Genomic DNA, 20,857 nt, shown 5'->3' on the forward strand with positions numbered 1-20,857 from the left:
AATACACAAGACTAAGCAGGAAAAGAAAAAGTGAATATATATATATATATATATATATATATATATATATATATATATATATATATATATATATATTTATTTATTTATTTATTTAAAGTATCCCCAAGAAATACGAGGGGGAAGCATACTGGGACTATTTGCTAGTGGCGGAATAAGCACATTTATAGAAAAAAAAAGTCATAATATTGAAGAGAATTTTTTAAAAGGAAACAAAGATAATAAATTGAACTCTCAAAGTAAAGATGTGACACTGAAAAGGTATTTTTAAAAATATTGGAATTTGATCTGGAATTTGTTCCTATTTTATTACTATCAAATTTACCCACCTATTGGATTTACAATTTAAAATAATTAAAATTGGATTATCAACATTATGCAGAGGCAAGACCAAGTTGAATTAGGAGCACCATCTGCTTTTAAGAGAACTGTGCACCTATGGGATCTTTATTTTTGTTGAATTATAAAGAATTACTTTAAATTTACTTTAAATTTCAAAATTATGAAACTGTTGAACAAATAAAAGTGATTGGAAGGGATGTGGATGACCCTCCTGGATGTTTTTTTAAAAAAACTGGACTGACTGTAAAATGGAAATAAGTGGAGATAACAATATGGAGCTGATTTAACAAGACATTAAGGATTTTATAAAAGAACAATGTAAGGAGATGATGGAAATATCTGGCTGTATGGATCGTATAGAGCAAAAACTGGAAAATGTAATACAAGGAATAACAAGTAAAGACCAGGACAATGAGGAAAGAATGGAAACACCCGAAAGAGAGGAGAATGCAGAATTGGAAAATCAAAAAGAAAACAATAAGAAGACATTAGTAAAATGAAGGGTGAAAAAGGGATTAGAGCAGAAGGAAAGTATCTTAGATGTGAAAAGGAAATGGAAGAAACAGGAAGATAGTGGAGGAAAAGAAAAAGGGGTTAGAATAAGTAGTCATAGAAAAAAACAACGGGGGAAAAAGATGAGGGGAGAGAAAGCTAGAGGTTATAGACAAAACAGACCTAAAAGTAGATGGAATAAATGATCTAAAAGAAGTGTACGGGAGGCAACCTCCCCAAAAAAGTACAAAATGTCTGTGTTATTTTAATAAGCTATATACTTTCATTAGGCATTGTATATAAATGCTAGGCATTGTGCAGAATAACAAGAACTATTTATTTTGAAAAGTATGAAAAAAGAGTCATTTACTGAACCTTTTACTGAAAAGATGGGTATGAAAATGAAAAGAAATGCAAAATAAAGCATAAGGCTATCTTACTGAAAAAAAAGAAAAAGACCAGTCCTGACTTACTTGTTGCGACAAGGAAGGCTAGAATGTCATATTCTATTTTATACTTTTAATACTTTGCCAGTTTGCCTTTTGGCATTACATAGTATGTCTAGGCAATATGTGAAATATTAAGCGTTTCATACTTTAATGTCCCATTTTTGGCATTCTATAGATTTCCTAGGCATTCTAAAAATATCTAATTTCACACATTGATGGTTAACATATTAATGAAACAGCTAAACAACTGCACATATAGGGTCTAGCCTTGGGAGTTGGTTATGAAAGCATTTACACTAAATGATCAAGTTATTAGTAATAGGAAAAATTACAAACCTGCTTTGTGCTTCTTTGTATTTAGCCTTATATTCTTCTTCTAAAACTTGTTTGGCTTTTTCTAATTCTTCAGCCATGAGAGTCTTTGTGGAAGATAATTCACTGTTATATTGAGCCAAAGTCTTCTGTGTATTCACTAAACTATCTTCTAACTGCTGGATAGTATTCTGTTGCTCCTTTAGAGTTTTCTCTAATTCTACAATTAGAGCAGCCTGCTGTTCTTGAAGACAAGTCATTTCTGCTTCTCGAAGGTCAGACTGTCTTTGCCATGTTTGCTTCTCATATTCTGCCTTGTTTTGAAGCTCTTTTTGAAGCAATAATATTTTTTCTTCAGATTCTGCTACCAATATCTTCTTTTCATGTCTCCATTCTTCAGCTTCTGCTTTATGAGTCTGTTCCACTTCCTGGAGCAATTTTCTAGTTCTTCTTAATTCAGCTGTATGATCTTCAATTAGTTTATGCTTAATCTATTAAATATTACACAAAATCCATTTGTTGTCCACTTCCAGATTGTCATCATTTCTCTCTTCCCCCTCCTCCCGTTACCACTCTGATACCACAACCCATCTTATGTCCTCCATCAATCACTCCCTCAAATCCTGGGAACCATTTAACATAATCATCTCCACATTAAACAATCACAGCCAACTATCAGTGAATAGCATCTCCCCAATCTTCTGCTGTAGCACAATCAGCAGCTGGAGGAAACACCAAGTGGATGCAAAGGCCATACCCCACATTCCTTATACCATTTGCTAAGGGCTGGAGCTACTTGCTTAATCTCCCAATAGATAGAGCCAGTTCAGGATCTTAAAATTGCAACTAAGAGTGCCAAAGGCAGTCCCACAGGAAGTCCAGCAGGCAAATGTAGTATTAGCATTTTATTAAATCTTCGTAGGGCAGAAATAGATTTCTCCACTTTTTGTTCACCTTCCTTTGCATACAACTCGATTTATAACTGTAATTGAGTCTGCCAATTATGGTGGTAAGTCATTATGGTCATAGTACGTCATCATGTGATCAGACCAGATTTTATCATTTTTGCAGTGATAGTCAAGCATATGCCACGGTTGTAAAAACAAACCCATTGTTCACTATGGGGCGGGTTTTTCCCCCAGAAACTGGAAGTAAACACCAGTTTCTGGAAAAATGTCACAAATTGTGGTCATGTGATCATGGAGTGCTACAAATCATTGTAAATGCTGGCCAGCTGCCAAGCACCCAAGATGTGACCCAGATGTGGCTGGCTATAGTGACTTTGGCACTGAATCGTAAGTAGTTTGGGGGGGTGGGAGAGAGATCCTTTGTAAATTTAAACAATCGCTAAGCAACCAGTTAGGAGTCAAGGACTACATATATTCACTCCTCTTTCTTGCACATAAAAAAATGTTTATCTACTGACCTTGTCATTGACTTTTAGAAAAATGTCTGCTACAGTCAGTTTGCTTTTTTCTATATTACCAATAGCAATCTGAATATTTATAACCTAAGTTAATGGTAATATCTTTGAGCTAGTTTCATCTTTAATAAAACCATCTTTTAAACTCTGAAATTAAATGTTATTTTTTAAAAATTATTTATTTACATTTACCCTTTGTCCCATTTATTTGTACTCATTACCTGTGCTCATATCCATGTTTATACTTATGCCTGTTATCCCGTACGTTTGACAAAATAAATAAAAAAAATAGTAAACACGCACCTTATTTTAAAAAAATGGCATAGATTTACTATTTTTCAATAATAAAGATTACTTACAGTGTCTAAACAAATTATTTCCTAAAAGCAGTATTTTTGCATTGCTCAGTATATACCTGTTCTAATTCTTCTTTCACATTCTTTTCTTGTACTATGCCGATTTCTTTTAATTCAGTGTTTTTTCTCTTCAGTTCTTCTATTTCTTCTTGTTGACTAGAAATAGATTGCATCTCAAGCTGAAGACCACCCAGGTCATTCTTGTATTCATTCGCTAATAACAAGAGTTGCTGTGCCACCTCTGTTTCTATCTGATGTGCAGCATCTTGAGTACTTTGTTGACGAATTTTAGCAATCTCTGAAAATGATGAAATGTTTTAAAGCACAGAAAAGAGAGTTTCAGAGACTAGCAGTCCTCAATCTTTCTGGCTCTACGGACTGATAGAGGTGGCAGTGGCAGGGGTTGGAGGCAATAGTTTCATGTGTGCAACTTAATTCTGCGCATGTGCAAATAAAGTTTCACATGCTCACCCACAGACTGGTTCCTAAAAGCCTGGGGGTTGGGGGGCCCTGTGATAAGACTGTAGTTGAAAACTTGTCTTGTGAATTCTAAGAAACTATGTTGTCATTTCTATTATGATGCACTTAAAATTATTCATACATCTAACTTTCTGATAAGAGACAATTGTCAACCCACATGAAGTAGCTGGAGAATATTGGTTCTGTCCCAATGAAAGCCAATCTAGAAAAGTTACTTCTGCAAGTTAAAGAGACAGTAGAGAAAATATATGTATCTAAAAGTATGCTGAAATTCTAGAGATGGGATTAACAGAGCTCTTATTATCTAAGCAATAAATCAGGAATATCCTCCCTTTATTATTTTTATAAATAGCTCAAGGTAGTGAACATACCTAATACTCCTTCCTTCTATCATTTCCCCCACAACACCAACTGTGTGAGATGAGTTGGGCTGAGAGTGAGTAACTGGCCCAAGCTGGCTACTAAGAATTGCAGTAAATTTTATAAAAGGTTTCATAAAATTTTGCTCTAAACAATATAACCTGGTAATTCAACCATTTAGTTGCAGGTTTATCAAATTACACGATAAAATATTTTAATATATTTTTCAATGTATTTATATAACTTATGTAGGGGGGAGGGAGGAGACACCAGGCAATCTTTCCTATACTTGACCTGTTGTTTTTCTCCCATTGCATAGAGAAAGGGGAAGTGATTACAAAGGGTGAGCAGGGACTCTCCACTCTGCGGGGGGGGGGGGAGGAGGGGGAGACAGGTCAGACACAAGATAATACAAAATGATTATAATGGCAATCATGTGAGCAAGAGACACAGCAAAGGTCTCTAAGTATGAGCATTGGTCGTAAAATTATTTCTTCAGCATCATAACTTCAACTGGTTGCTGAACAAGCCGGTCAATAAGTGAGATCTTCCTCTACAATACATGACTACTGGCTAAGTGGATAATCAATTATTTATCTTTGATATTTGATGTAAAATGTGCCCATTTATAGTGTAGAGGTTTTTCTTGTAAATCTGTTACAAATCAGGGCATTTAAAAACCACAGCTTGCTTATGAGACAGTCTTTTACCTTTGAGGTGTTCTTCTGAAATTTTTGCATGGAGCTGTTCAAGATGTAAACAATGTTTCTTTTTCAATTGTTCTATTTCAGAAGTATATCTATCTGAGAGCTCCAATTTCAGCTTTATAATATTCTCTTGGTACTGGAGTGTGAGAGTAGATCTTAATAACTCAATCTCATGTAAATGTTTTTTATCCAAACGCAGTTGTAAAGAACAAAGTTCTTCCTAGAGTATGTATGAGAAATCTATTATTAAGACTAGGAAATTTAAATTTTTATCTAATTTAACTATTTTGCACTATTTTATACATTACCACAATCTATACTCTTGCTTAAAGTGCAATATTATACTACAATATGCAGATGACATTTTACAACATCACAATCGGGTTGAAAAAACTGAATCTTCATAAACAAAATGAGAACTGAACAAGTATTAAGTATAGCATTGTTTTAACAACTGGAGTATTAATGCAAACAAAGTTAAGGTACAGAAATGAATAAAATAATTCAAGGAAAAAAGGTTCAATGATAATGATTTTAGAACACAAGTAAAATATTTGAAGTGATTACTTTATAGTGAATTATCTATTTAAAAAGAGATAAAAAGGAATATGAAAATAGCATAAGCATTGAATTTATGTTTTTACACATTTAAAAATTTGAAAAAAAATGTTTTTAGAGCAGTTTTAAGGTGGTAAAATGATATATTTATTTTCTTCAAAAAATTTTTTGTTTTTTTCCTATGAATAAAACATCTCCCTCACTCCACTTTCAATTGGGTAGTTCAAAACTACAGAATTTTAACCACCCAGAAGAAAATGATTTTTCACGTCACATTTAAATTAAAAATGGATTGCTAAGGCCTGATCAATAACAAATAGAAAGAGAATTCAGTTCAGCCATTCAACATAGCTCAGAAACAAAGAGCCCTGCCCTGCTTCCCTAATGTGAGTTCTGGAAAGATCTGCAGCGATCCAGAGTTTGAGGAAGCAGAGAAGGCCATTTTGTTCCTGGGCCATGTGGCGCAACCCTGGAAGCAGCTGCCATTTTTGGAGTGCCTGCAATTCAGGGCAGCCGCCCCCAAAATGGCAACCACTTCTGGAACCATGTCATGTCTCCCAGGAACATAGCAGCTTGCCCTTCTTCCCTAACCCAAGCTTTGGAGATCTTTGAAAGCTAAGTGTATGATGGATGATGTGAGGTGAGGAGAGTCTGGGATCCGATGGGGTGGGAAGCAGACCTAAGGCCTGTAAGGACTCTAAGGGGTGGGAAGCAGAGCAAAGAATGCCTCAGTGGGTAGGGGAGGCCTCTGAAGGCCTGGGACATGTCCTGTACTAATCCTCCCAGTGCCTCCCTTGCACATGTTTAATGATTGCATTGGGAAAAGTAGGGAGGGGGTAGCAAGTTAGGTGATCATATGGATGCTTCACTTAATGGCTGTCATGCCTTCTGACTGTAATGGGCAAGTTCCATCAAGGTTATCAGTCAAATACTATCTGTAATTCAACTGTTGACTATTCAACCTAACCATTTAAAACAGAAACAAGAACACTCTTTTCCAACTTCAGTAATAGGCAACCTGCAAGGGGACCTTTATACAGGTTCACCTTGTACACCAATTGCGACCCTATCTGGAACGGGAGGCTCTTCTCACCGTCACTCACGCCCTTGTCACCTCACGGTTGGATTATTGAAACACGCTCTACATGGGGTACCCCTGAAAAGTGTTCGGAGACTAGTTGGTCCAGAATGCAGCTGCTCGAGCGGTTGTGGGTGCATCTAGGTACTCCCACATTACACCAATCCTCCGTGAGCTGCACTGTGTAAGGGAGGCGCTGGGAGGACTAGTACAGGACACAATTCAAGGTGTTGGTTATTACCTTTAAAGCCCTATAAGGCTTAGGGCCAGGCTCTCTTCAACATCGTCTTCTACCGCATAACTCCCAACGACCAGTAAGATCCCAGAGAGTTGGCCTCCTCCGGGTCCCGTCAGCTAAACAATGTTGGCTGGCAGGTCCGCGGGGGAAGGCCTTCTCTGTGGCTGCCCCAGCTTTCTGGAATCAGCTACCTCCTGAGGCCCCAACCGCTCCCACCCTACTGGCCTTCCGGAAAATGGTGAAAACCTGGCTTTTCCGGCAGGCTTGGGGCCATTGATCTTGCCACTGCGATCTTGCGAAATCTGGCCATGAGCGGTGTTTATGGGTTTTTTAAACGTCTTTTATTGTATATTGTTTATACTGTCTTTGTTGTAAGCTGCCCAGAGACCTCGGAGAGTTGGGTAGCATAGAAATACGAAAAATAAATAAATAAATAAATAAGTGGGAAGCTCCACTGTAAGGATATGTTCTCAGCAAATCATACCCTGGCATTTTTACACTATAGAAATCAGGTGGTATGGAGGAGCTAAATAACTTTTAAATACTATTTGTTGCTTGGTAACTGACCTTATAGTGCTCCAATTGCTGAGTTAGCTGTTCAAACAAATCCAATCTCTCTCTTTCTGTCATTTCTTCCAATAGCGTAACAGAAGGGCTGTATAAAATATATGGAATAATTCAGAAAAATAACTTTAGCTAGTATTCTTTTAAGAACAGAATAATTTAAACTTTCTGAATTACAATCTGAGACAATCTTAAAATCCTCACATATGTATCAATATTGTAATCTATGATGAATCAAATAAGAAAATACTAGCATGAAGTAATAGGGACACGGTGACTCAGTAGCTAAGACACTTGTCGGTCGAAAGGTCAGCAGTTCAGCGGCTTGAATTCCTAGTGCCGCGTAACAGGGTGAGATACCGTTACTTGTCCCAGCTTCTGCCAACCTAGCAGTTCAAAAGCACATAAAAAATATAAGTAGAAAAATAGGGACTACCTTTGGGGGGAAGGTAACAGCATTCCGTGCGCCTTTGACATTTAGTCATGCTGGCCACATGACCACAGAGACATCTTCGGACAGCGCTGGCTCTTAGGCTTTGAAACGGAGATGAGCACCGCCCCCTAGAGTCAGGAATAACTAGCACGTATGTGCGAGGGGAACCTTTACCTTTAGCATAAAGTAAAGCTATATAGATTTCCTAATTCATGTTCATTTATGATGGTTAGAGGACACAAGTGTTAGTAATATACAGCTAATTTCACACTAAGTGCTCAGTAAAATTCTAAAATTCCAATATCTGTAAAATAGGGGAATAACTGCTCAAGAGTCACTCGAACAGTTATTCTGGAAGTCATAGTACCTTTTCCTATTCTTAGTGAACATGGCTAGCTAAAAAGTTTTCTTTAACAAGAAATTAAAATAATACTGGGGTGGAATCAAAAGCAGGATAGCAATATTAAATTATTAGCTTCACCCAAATTCCATATCTTGTTCTTGTGATTTTTCCATCTCCTCTATGGAATAATCTTTTACTTCTTGCAATCTCTGATGCAACATTGTTAATTCTTCTCTGTAATTTTCTTCCACAGACTTCAATTTCTGTTCAAAATAAAGCCTTAGTTGTTCCAACTCAGTTTCATGTTCTGTCTTTTTTTTATCCCATTTAAGTTGATAATCTTTTTTCAGATATTCCAGTTCTTCCACATGTGAGGTACGAGCAAGCAGCTGTATTTTCAGTTCTGATGGATAAAAAAATATCATTCACTTTAAATATATTAATTCAGCTGAATTGTTTTTAAAAATGCAATCCCTATACTATTAAGGTTTCAATACTGAATGCAAACACTACTGAAAACTGGGACTTAATTCTGAACATGGAGATCTCATTACAAAAACATACATTTCCATTCTATGCACATCTATGAAAAAGATGAATTAATTGAATTCAGTAGACTCTGATATATATCTATGGGGTTGCAGCTTAAGTTTGTAATATAATTTGATTTTCTCAGCTGGCCCTCTGAAAAGAAATTATAGGAGAAATAAATGATTAAAAGACTGTTTTTCATCAGTTTTTTCTTTAAAAAGCATCCTCATTCTTTCCATGGTACAACAAGATTGCACATTACAAAATGATGGGACCAGAACAAGAACTAAAGTTGCAAAATTAAATTAATATATAGAATTATTTCATAATATTTCACTATTTATTTAAAATTAATTTTTAGAAGGGCTTTGGGGATAACATGAAATGTAAGGTTACAAATAGCACATTCTGCATTAAACTAGAAAACCAGATTGGAATCTTGTAACCTATGATGAATTAGTTGTGCAATTGCAATTAATAAAGGTAAAGTGATTCCATTATGCTCTATCAGATCCTTAAAAGAGAGTTCCTAAAGAAGGAAAGAAATGTCTTATTGAATTTTTTAAAATCATACAGACAAAATTCTCCACATAAGAAATGCAATACTTTGTTTCACTTGTAGGCAAGATCTACAAAACTACAAACTGAGTCAAGGACTACATGTATAGATAAGGTACTGTATAGAAAGTTATTGGAGGTGTACTTTAGGTCCTTCATAATATTTGAATAAATACCGGATTTTGAGATCTCAGACACAAATGTTTAATATCATACACTTCTTGCATCACTTCTATCAAGTTAAACAAATCAAAATAATGTTATGATTAATACATCTTGTATTACATCTGTCCAATTACATCTATCCAATTAACTTTCTTGGGAGAATTCCCTATCTATGGCAGTATTTCTGAATAGTTTTGCTTTGTGCAATGACAGCATCAAGAGCTCTTTAAGAGGTGAAAGATAACCAAGCAAGAAATACCAAAGACTGATTTTGAGTAAATGGGAAAAATGTGTATGAGAAAGAGTGATTCCCCCCCTAACTCCAGATCATTCTCTAACTCCTCATCATTGAATCCAAGATGGCGCCGCCAAATGTTGCCTCGGTGAAATGTTAATGGTTTGTTTATTTTTAATTATTCTCTGCGACTCACTACGGATTTCTTACACATGAGACCATCTGCTAAAAATTAAGCAACGTTTCTTTAAGGAGCAGCTTTCTGTGATCTCTCCTCTCTCTCCTCCTCCCCCCCCCCCTTTACAAAGGCAGAGGAGATTCTAACACAGGAAGAAGGAATTTCCCCGGAGTTATGGATTACCAAAAAAACCAAATGGAAGAAGCGAAGAAAGAGAGGTAAAAGGGGGGGGGGATTTTAAACAGATTAAGGAATAGGAGAAATAAAACTCCTCTGCCTTCAATTTTCCCAACCAACGTACGTTCACTTGCTAATAATATGGATGAAATACTCCTTTTAAACAGATACAATTCTGACTTTTAGAATTCAGCAGCCCTATGCTTCTCTGAAACCTGGTTAAATGAATCAATTGAAGATAGCAGCCTGCATATCCCAGGGTTTCAGATTCAATCTGGTAAAAAGAAGGGAGGAGGCTTATGCTTATATATCAACAACAGCTGGTCTCAGGATATAATATATAAATTCTGTAATGAAAACGTAGACACATTAATTATCAACTGCAAACCATACTATTCGCCTCATGAATTTCCCTTATTTCTTCTAATTGCTGTTTATGTCCCCCACAAGCCTGTGTAAACAAGGCATTACGAACTCTAGCTGACCAAATTATGGAGGTTGAAGCCAAATACACTGATTCACTGGCCATTATTTTGGGAGATAGAAACAAGGCAAACTTAAGGAAAGAGCTAACAAAATACTTTCAGCATGTCAATTGTCCCACTAGAGGCAAGAATTGCTCATTGCTACACAACACTAAAAGATGCTTATCAGTCCTTACCACAAGCAGCTGTGGGACACTATGATCATTGCATGATTCACTTGTACCTGCTTACAGGCAAAGATTTAAAACCACAAAACCAACAATTAAATCAGTGAAGACCTGGACGGAGGAGGCAAAGTTAAAACTACAGGCCTGCCTTGACTGCACTGATTGGAATATTTTTGAAAGTACCTCTGCAGAATTAGATGAACTCACAGAGACTGTAACATCATATGTCAGCTTCTGTGAAGACCTATGTGTACTCACCAGGAACTTGCGAATATACAGTAACAACAAACCTTGGTTCACAGCTAAACCTAAGCAGCTATGTCGTTCCAAAGAGAAAGCCTACAGAAAAGGTGATAAAATGCTGTACAATCAGGCCAGAAATGTATTAACAAGGGAGATCAGAGCAGCAAAAAGAAGCTACTCTGAAAAGCTAAGGAATCAGTTCTCAACAAATGAACCAGCAAACATGTGGAAAACTCTTAAAAGGATGAGATGGATAGATAGTATCATCGACCAATGAATATGAATTTGGGCAAACTCTGGGAGAGTGGAGGACAGGGGAGCCTGGTCGAATTGTGAAGAATGAGACACAACTTAGGAACTGAACAACAACCATTACTGTCAATTGAAATTAAAAATTTACAAGTGAGTTTGTGATACATATGTCCCCTACTTTTGAACATGAAAAAATTGTATCTTTTTCCAAAAATGAAGGTAGATATAATTTAAAATGCTGTTAATTTAAATAATATAATTTAAAAGAAGCTATTAATGATTCCTTTTCTAAGTATACAATAAGACACTAAAAAAAAGCATTCCATAAAGCAAAATACATTCACTAAATTATAGCAAATCTATTCTAATTACAATTTACAATTTCCCAATTTTAAACCTACCACTTAATTCTTGCCGGCTTGCCCTTGCGCCATCCAATTGTGACCAAAGTTGCGCCATTTCTTCTTCTGATTCTGCCTTTAGTTTCTGTATCTACAGAAGTCATCATAAGTTACAACATCAGTCAGTTTTTACATTAACACGTTACTATATGAACTGTGGAACATTATTAAGGAGGAAGCTGAAGACTCAATAGGAAAGAATCATTTGGATCACATGTACAGTACACAAAGAACATTAATATTTGATAATACTTTAGATATAGGAAGTTAGTGGAGATAATTTTTCTAATCCATTATATGAAGAAATATCAGATTTTGAGTTATCACAGACTCAAATGCTTAAAATCATACTCTTTTTGCAATGATTCTACAAAGTTTTTGTTGTATATCATAATGCTGTGAATTATCAAAGCCACATAAATAACAATTATATTTTTATAGGGCATCTAGGTTACTCTGGCTAATCTCAAAAAATGAAATAAGACCAGGCCTGGTGATTAATTGCAGGAGAGACCACTAGGATATACCAGACAAGGATATACCAGGATATGCCAGACTAGGAAATTTAAATAAGATTCAGAAGACAATGAAACTATTTCATACTGTTGCTGAGACACTAGGACAGCAATGGCGAACCTTTTCGGCACCGAGTGCCAAAAAGGGAGTGCATGTGGCATGAAGTGCTGAAAAGGGAGCACTTCACGCGCATGTGCGTGCTTGTCAGGGCTGTGACCAGGAAGATGAGCTGCCCAGGGGCCATGTGCGCACTGGATAAGGTAGTTCCGGTTTTCGCTGCTGCACATGGACACGCGCCGATCAGCTGGCTGGCGTGCATGCTCACACCAGAAAACAGAAGACCAGCTCTTCCGGTTTCCAGCACTGCCGATGATCAGCTGACAAAGACCATCATTGCTTGTGCATGCGCCAGAAATCCAGAAGAGGAATGGGTGATGCCATGTGTGCCAGGCGACATGACTCGTGTGCCACTTTAGGCACCCGTGCCATAGGTTCGCCATCACGGCACTAGGAGTTGAGCTAAAAGCTTTACATGTACATAGAGATTAGGAACACTAGCGCTAAAATGTTTTCTTCCAGAGCTCTAGAGAATCTGAAATAGCTTAAACTCCTTGACATTATGGACAGTAATATGGATACTCCAAGTGTGAAGTAGGACAGCGCCAAAAGTTGCAACAGAGAAGTGAATTTCTAACTGTTGTCAGACCAGTAGAATTTTATACATGGAAAGGACAGAATGCTTCTTTCACTTTATGGTTTTGTGTAGCAGTAAGGCACAATTCTGCACAACATTTTACAATACTGACGCTCAAGAGGATTTGTCTTTATCAAATACTTTGTCCATAATGCATATTTACCTCCTGCTGCAACTCTTCTACTTGTTTCTTGTTTTGTTCTTTTATATCTTGCATTTCTTTTTCATGCTTGCTCTGCAGTGTTTTCATGGCTAGATGGTATTTATTTTCTAGATTTTTATGTTCCACTACAAAATAATGTTGAATTCTGTTATGAACATTCTTATGAGATGACTCATTTAAACTACCTTTTTTAGTATGAGAAGTAGAGAACTAGAGAATTCTGAAGAGATGTAGGAAAAAAGTAGTGAATTTGATGGTCTGCTTAATTTGTATAATTTTATTTAACTTTTAAAAAGTCACCATGGGAGAATAGGCGACAATATAAATCTAATAAATAAATAAATAAAAAACAAATCATTGAAATTTTTGGAGCAATGCAAAAACAAAAAAGGCTATAACCGAAAGAATTATGTGTTTGTCAGTGGTGTGTATGTGTGTGTGTATGTATAATAGATATAATAGAAAGAAATGGGGAAAAAACAACAAAGGGCAAAAGGGATAGCTGTAAAGGAGAGTGGTTAGCAGTTTAGGTACAAAACGTTCTAAACTTGGATAGCTTTTCTAGAATGGATATATATGGAGATGAAAGGGATATGCTGGTAGACAGAGTACATTTAAATGTAATGAAAAACAGTGAAACAAGCCACAAAAAATAAAAAAATAAAATGACCCTAGTAATGAATTTGCATGAAATAAAAAGATGTTTTGTTTCCCCACCTGAGTTTCAAATTGACTATGTTGCAAGGTACAAAGCTTAAAAGAATATTACAAAACCACATTCCTTTGTAACAAAATTGGCAGAACAAAAGTGAGAATTCGGCCCAATACCAAGGATAAAGAGCTAATCCTCTCATAAATATTCTTCACTAGATATTTAATCATCCTTATTCAGATTAATATGGGATATTTTAAACAATACAATCAGGAAAAATTAAATATCGTGTTTTCAGTTGGGCATAGGGGCTTATGAGGTCTTATATATTCTTTGCTATAAGCCAAGCCGCTGGAGATTATCATCCTCCAGAAACCCCACTGCAAGCAATGCTGCTTTTCTTCACAGGAGAAAAGATACTTAATACTAAATCTAGATACATTACTACTGGTAAATAATGTCCAGGACACTGGGGACAAGACATGGATAAAACTGAAAGAGGAGATTCTTTAGAACTACTGGCAGAAGGTGATAGTGACAGTGTAAGAACTGGAGTAATCCTCACGCTATCACTTTTCCTACCAGTGCAGAAGACTAAGCAAATCTTGATTATCTGAGACAAAGAAACAACATTATTTAATACATATAGTCCTCGACTTACAAAAGTTTGTTTACTGTCCATTCAAAGATACATCGGCACTGAGAAAAGTGACTTATGACAGTTTTTAACTTATAACCTTATAAGTTATAACCATTGCAGCATCCCCATGGTCACGTAATCAGAATTCAGATGCTTCACAAATGACTCATATTTATGACGGTTGCAGTGTCCCTGGGGGTCAGGTTATCCTCTTTTGCGACAAAGTCAATGGGAAAGCCAGATTCACTTAAAAATTGTGTCCCTAATTTAATGACTGAAGTGATTCACTTAGCAACATAAATTTTGGGCTGCATTGTGGTCACAAGTCGAGGTCCACCTATATAGAGCATCTAGTATTGATTCTGATAGTTACAGTTTCAGTTCGTAATTACTTAAGACTTAACAAATTTCACATCATTTTGTATGCCACTCCACTTTTGAAAAACATACTTCAAAATAAATGAAGTCTACTTTGTATTGATAACAGTAACAAACATCTACTTGTTTTAACAAAATCTTTTATTTTGCTGATTTCTTGACCTCTCTGGGGAGCATAGAAATATTGGAAAAAATTATTCCCAAAATGAAGTGCTTACTTTCAACCTGTCTTTTTTCAAGAGAAAGCGTCTCCATTTTTTTCTTTAATTCTTCAGTTTCTGCTGTTAAGTTTTGCTTCAGCTTGTTCAGTTCAGTCTGATGTTTTACAGATAACTCTTCAGATACATTTTTTAAACTGACATCTACATTCAAGGCCCATTCCTTTTTAAGATTCTAAAAGGAAATTAAATTTAATAATGAAAATTCCATTACCTTAACAAAACATTTTTTCCAAATTGGACTCTTCGTAACTTTAGTAACTCTTCTACTCTGTCCCAGTTACTATATTGTAAGACTTCACAATAGGAATTCACAATAGGAACTTCAGAATAGGATTCTATTATAAGGCATCTATCAAAACATGAAACACAACCTACCTTTTCCCCCCCCAATAGCATTAACATCTTACTAATCATCTCAGGATTCTTTTAGCACCTCTGAAATCTGTCTCCTAATGGGAAACACAGAACTCTAAATATATCCTTAACTAGGTGATCTTAGGAAGACTGGTATTGGCAATTTCACTCCTATCCTTGCCTCTTACATAAGGGGCATTCTGGAAGAACTGAAACAGCAACGTTTGTCACTCTTAGCACTGTTGCCCCATCCTTCTTACATACATATATCCTTTTTTCCATGCCTTTAATACAGTTATTACTTTTCTGCACTCCAAGGCAGAGGAGTCCAGAGTTATGCAAGTGGTAATGGTTCCCAGCTATTGATTGCCAACCTATCAGCTATTGAAAAACAGTAGCTAGGATGAAGATAGGAGAGGCAATAGTCAAGAGCGATTGAGTTGCTGCACTGCAATTCCACACAAGATGGACAGTAAGCTCAAGGTATCTTCTGTAAAGTTTAACCTACATTAGAAATGAGAACACCTTATTGACATCTCAAAATTAATTTTTAATTAGCATATTCATATCAAATTCTGAACAATATTAAAACAATCTTCTAATTTAAAAGATAGAAAATGTGATTTAATAATAGTAACAAATTACATACAATACCTCTAAAATGTTAAGATGCTTCTTCTCCATTTCCAGACTTATTTTCACCTTCATTTCATCTGCAAAATGAAGTGGAACAGAATGGGACTGACATATAGGTTCAAATGAATATTTTTTAAAATTTGGTCGTGAAAGCACATTCTTCATTAATTTTCAAAGTTAGTACAAATTTTTGCACATCTTTGTTAATATTCCCTCCTTTAGCTTGTACAAAATAGTCAAAATATTACAAAGCTTGAAATATATATTTTTATTTAATTTTTTAAAATGTTTTTGGCAACTCATTTTTTTTCATTTTATTTAATCACTCTGAATATACTGCATGATCCATTATTACAGTATTTGGGATTCATTTTGCTTCCTATTTACTGCTTCTAGTAATAAATCAGCTCATCAAAAAATCTGGTGTTTTATTAATCATATTGACTCAGAATCTATAAGTTGTATACCCATGTCAAGTTGATGTTTCAAAACCATTTCTTCCTTTTCTTTCTGATTCTGTTTGTTTATATGCTCCAATTCAAAATGGTATCGACTTTGCAGAACTGCATTTTCTTGAGCATGCTTATCATTGAGCATTTCACGGAGCTCCATTAGGGCAATTTCCTTCTCCTTTGTCAGATTCATTTGCATTAGCTCCATCTGAGATGTGCATATGTTATTTGAACTTAGTCTTATGGCATCCAGTTTAAGATTATCTGGGACCTACAAATGAAAAAAGACAGCATATGAATGAATATGCTTTATTATAATTATCAGTTTCTCACAATATTAGAGTTCCAATGCTGTGCTCCTTGGAATCAAGCTGCTACTAAAAACAGAAGATATATTAGGTTTATATGGGGTTTTGAGAGCAGCATGCTGTTTCCTCACAGCTTGGTTTCATAATTAGTATAACATCATGCTAACAATATAAACGGCACAAATTAAAAACTTCATTGGTTGCAATTAGTGAGGATTTAAGATCTGCAGTAGCCAAGGACTTTATTATTCTACTAGCTGGATACCTGTGCTTTGCTACAAAACTATGTGATGAGGCTTGATAAATCGACACTTACAGCTTGACAATTAATGAGTAGTAGGCCTCTCCTCTCCCCTTCTCTTCCTCAGCCTTGCCCCACAGAACCCTATCCTATCCTATCCCCTTCTCTCCCTCAGTCTTTTGCATTTGGAACAGATTTCTTTTCAGGTGGGGAGGGAGAATAGAACTCCTAAGCATCAGACTGTGTTAATAATAATATAGGAAATACTAATGCTCTGATGGTCATTTTGAAAAATCCTTTCTTAGTGAGCACCTAGACGCCAAGAGGAACATATGTGGCAAATTTCAAGTTTGTAGGCTTTACGGTCCTGGAGATTTTGTGATTAATGCATGAGTGGTTTTCGCTTTTATATATATAGATTGAATATTGTACTTCAGCTTGCTGCAGCTCCCCTTGAAGCGTAGCTTCCACTTTTTGTTGCAAGTCTTCTAATAACTGCTTTTGTTCCTCCATCAGTTTAGCATGTAGGTTTTTGTTCTCATCTTGACACTTAAAAAATTCATCTATGTCATAATTTTGTTCTTGTTCCTGAACCTAAGGAGAAATAAAGAGCATTACATATATTTATACACAAGAACATTCCCATATCATCAGAAATATGATAACCAGATTTCAAGGTTGGAAACAAAATTTGCTTTTTATTATAAACCTGAGATCCAGCAGCTGCAGTAAACATATATTTGGAATTAAGTAACTCCAAATTCAAGACTATTTTAAGTATCAAAACCAAATTTACAGTCCTTTTTTTTATTGAGTTTTCTTCATCAGCAATATGTTTTACTGTTTGGGGTTGGTCATTTTTCCTGCTGATTTTAAACAAATTAGATCAGGAATGTGCGCTGTTCTATTTCAAATCACCAAGCTACCCAGATATACCTTCACTCTTCTGATAACAGCATAAAAATTATTAAAGTGTATATTACTTTTTTTCCTCCAAGATTACAACAGTTTGATTTGTATATCATTTGCATACTACACTAAGATAGTTTTAATATTTCTTTGCTATAATTGGATGATTAGCATCGTTATTTATCCTATGGCTGTTGCTACAAAATTGTGCTATGAGGCAGGGCTACGGACAACCCCTTAAAAGTGTGTGTGTGGGGGGGGAGAAAGAGCCACGCGCCGTGCAGACACGCGCATCCCACACCTGAGGCTGAGAGAAAGACCCTTCCTCACCCGGTACATAACAGTCCCCGGACACTCCGGATGGAGCATTCGCCCCCTCCCCCAGGCAGCTCGGGAAAGCGCCTGCACTCTGCGACCACTCCACCCCAGAGCAAGTAGAAAGCAACGCACTTCTGGAGGAGCGCGGGGGCTGCCAGCAGCCTCTCGAACTCTTGCCGGATCTTCCCCTTCCATATCCAACCGACGACCCGACTCTCGGGCCAGCAACGGTCGCGCAACCCGTGGAGGCCTCCAACTTTCAGCCAATGGGCTCCCTCGGCGTCATCCAGCGCCCCTCCCACCCAGGTGCCCTGCAAAGCCGAAGCGAAGCAGCCTCGGCGCCATGTATTGGAGCGCCGGGAACCAATAGGGAGCCGGTAGCAGGGCGCGACGCTCCAAACTGAGCTGGCGGCGCAGCTTCCGGAGCCTGTAATCGCTGAACTGGGAAAAGCGAGGGGGAGGCGCCCTTAGAACTCCGAAGCTCTTTTGGGGTCCTTGGGGAAACAAAGCTTTCTTTTGGTTTCGATTGTCGAAATTTCAAAACTGCAACCTGTCTAGGGGCTTCAGTACTGTATACAAAAGATGGAGTAAGAACGGCCTCTGAAAGAAACTTATGTACTAAATTCCCTACGAATTCATACGAGCCTGTTTCTGCCGATCGTGCACTCGAAGTCCCTGGCACGGCCGTTTCTATAGTAGTTTTCTGTTTACATTCTTTTTCACCTTTGTAAGCCTAGGTCCTAGGTCGTCTGCGATTGGGCGAGCAAAGAAAATGAAATTGCAGTGTTTTCGGACGGCGTACTGATGTATTACTTTTGTGGAAGAAAACCATAAAGCATTAGTAATTTGTACTGTCCAATAAATTTTCTCAATCACAGTCCAATCTAGTACACTATTGAAGAAAAAATACAATATGTGTATATATTGGATATACGCACACCCCCGTTACGATTCGAGCATACAGGTTTAACAAATTATTATATATATTTTACCTATACCACCATTATGAGAATAGGGAGCATAGCGAAGCTAGTGGTGAGAACAAATGAATTATTGAAACTGGCATGGCTTTTTAAAAAGGTAGTTTCAGAAAAAATAAGACCCAGAGTTGGAAAATAGCATTGAGGTTCCTTTTTTTCGCTATCAGCTGTAAGGCCTCCTAGTTTACAATGGACCTATTTCACCCTCCTCCAATGCGTTAAATGTTAGTAATTTCCAAGAATCGAGTTCTAACTCTTCATTTTTCTCTACAGCTCATGCGGATGGTTCCCCAAAGAAAACTCACAACCATAATTTGATCCAGAAGAACACTTTGCACACTCTGTTTTAGTTTTAAATTTCAATCCCCGCCTTCATTCTCAAAACTATTAATACAGTACAGCGAAGCAAAAACATGGATTTCCTCCATATCGAAGAGCCGCCGGCAATAGGAAGAGGAAAAGGCAGCACCGTAGATTTTAACTCGTTGATGTTTATGAATCAAGCTCTTTTCCTCCTATGTTAAACAAAGAAAATTCATCTTAAGAAAAACGGACGTTTCTCAAGCGCTAATCAGCAAAAAATAAGAAATATAGAGTGGAGCAGCTTCAAGGCGCCTGCAGTTTCCTTGATGGCTTATGTATTTCTTCCCTGAAAAGACCTGGAACCAACTGTATTAATTGCACATTTATTATTTTGGTGTTGAAGTGTTTAATAGATTTTTCTTACAAATGTGAGATTGGATTTACTACATAACAAGAGTGAACTTTTTTGTTTACAGCACTGAAGCTGCATTCTGCTTCTATACCAATTGAAATAGTTTGTACTATTAAATAGTTTGTACTATTTCAATGGCCCTAATTGTGGATTTTTGATACCACCTTTTATTGAAAAAATCAGTGATCAAACTGATTTTATCTGTCAAACAGAATTTTAGGTAGGCTTTCAAGTTAGGAGAAATTACAATACTATGTATCTTCCCTGGCCGTGTATATAACGTACTGTACTTAAGTTAGTGGAGGCAAAGTACCTTCAAGTAGTTTTTGACTCCTGCCCACTCCTTGGACAAGTCCTTGTGGTTTTCTGGGCAAGATGTTCAGAACCGGTTTGCTGTTTCCTTCTTCCTGGACTGAGTTTTGTGCCTACAGCAAGACTAGAATTCACAATGTTTTACTGGCAACCATGATTTCTACAAATCAGTCCACCAATATGTTTTAAAGACTGTTTCATTGTACAGGGAGTCCTCAACTTACATCCACAATTGAGCCCAAAATTTATGTTGTTAAGTGAGAAATTTGTTAAGTGAGTTTGCTCCATTTTACAATTTTTCTTGCCACATTTGTTAAGCGAATCACTGCAGTTCTTAAATTAGTATTTAGTTGTTAAGTGAATCCAGTTTCCCCATTGACTTTGCTTGTCAGAAGGTCACAAAAGGAGATCACATGACTCCGGGACACTGTAATCGTCATAAATGTGAGTCAGTTGTCAAGCATCCAAATGTAAATCACGTGACCATCGGGATACGGCAATGGTCATAAGTGTGAAAAATGGTCATAAGTCACTTTTTTCAGTGCCAAGGTAACTTTGAACAGTCACTAAATGAACTATTGTAAGTCGAAGACTACCTGTATTGATGAACTAACCTTCAGTTCACCCATATATCTTCTCATTATTGCATATCTAACAGGAAGGGTTAATCAACTAACTTCAGGACATAACTCTTTTAGAAAGAGGCAATTATTGCAATGTGTTTGAAAAAGACGCTTTTGAAGCCAGAGGACTGTAATAACTAACCTAATAACTAATCTCAAGCATTTTCCAGGGTCTGTTGAATGAAATTCAAGTCCTATTG

At 36.7% G+C, this 20,857-nt stretch overlaps 1 protein-coding gene and 1 long non-coding RNA gene across 5 annotated transcripts in view; one reads left to right on the forward strand and one right to left on the reverse strand.

The window, feature by feature from the left end:
• PCNT (pericentrin) overlaps positions 1-18,470 on the reverse strand; it is a 105,116-nt gene extending 86,646 nt beyond the window's left edge. For all 4 annotated transcript variants that reach the window (XR_015731211.1, XM_087882219.1, XM_087882218.1 and 1 more), the window contains exons 1-12: positions 18,160-18,470; positions 17,233-17,394; positions 16,267-16,522; positions 15,818-15,876; positions 14,807-14,981; positions 12,919-13,043; positions 11,546-11,636; positions 8,292-8,556; positions 7,381-7,468; positions 4,943-5,159; positions 3,452-3,690; positions 1,638-2,104 (exon numbers count right to left, since the gene is read on the reverse strand). Coding sequence is in view for 3 of the 4 variants with exons in the window: in XM_087882219.1 (XP_087738345.1) it covers positions 1,638-2,104; positions 3,452-3,690; positions 4,943-5,159; positions 7,381-7,468; positions 8,292-8,556; positions 11,546-11,636; positions 12,919-13,043; positions 14,807-14,981; positions 15,818-15,876; positions 16,267-16,522; positions 17,233-17,394; positions 18,160-18,222 (2,207 nt within the window). In the remaining variant the exon portion in view is untranslated. The remainder of the gene's footprint in view (positions 1-1,637; positions 2,105-3,451; positions 3,691-4,942; positions 5,160-7,380; positions 7,469-8,291; positions 8,557-11,545; positions 11,637-12,918; positions 13,044-14,806; positions 14,982-15,817; positions 15,877-16,266; positions 16,523-17,232; positions 17,395-18,159) is intronic.
• On the forward strand, positions 18,371-19,857 carry LOC117671147 (uncharacterized). The gene is made up of 2 exons (XR_004592782.3): positions 18,371-18,614; positions 19,281-19,857. It is a non-coding gene; the product is annotated as an uncharacterized LOC117671147 (long non-coding RNA).
• The last annotated feature ends 1,000 nt before the right edge of the window (positions 19,858-20,857 follow it).

The sequence above is a fragment of the Pantherophis guttatus genome, chromosome 1 (assembly GCF_059756535.1).
Source record: "Pantherophis guttatus breed Tessera chromosome 1, ASM5975653v1, whole genome shotgun sequence".
Lineage (NCBI taxonomy): Eukaryota > Metazoa > Chordata > Lepidosauria > Squamata > Colubridae > Pantherophis > Pantherophis guttatus.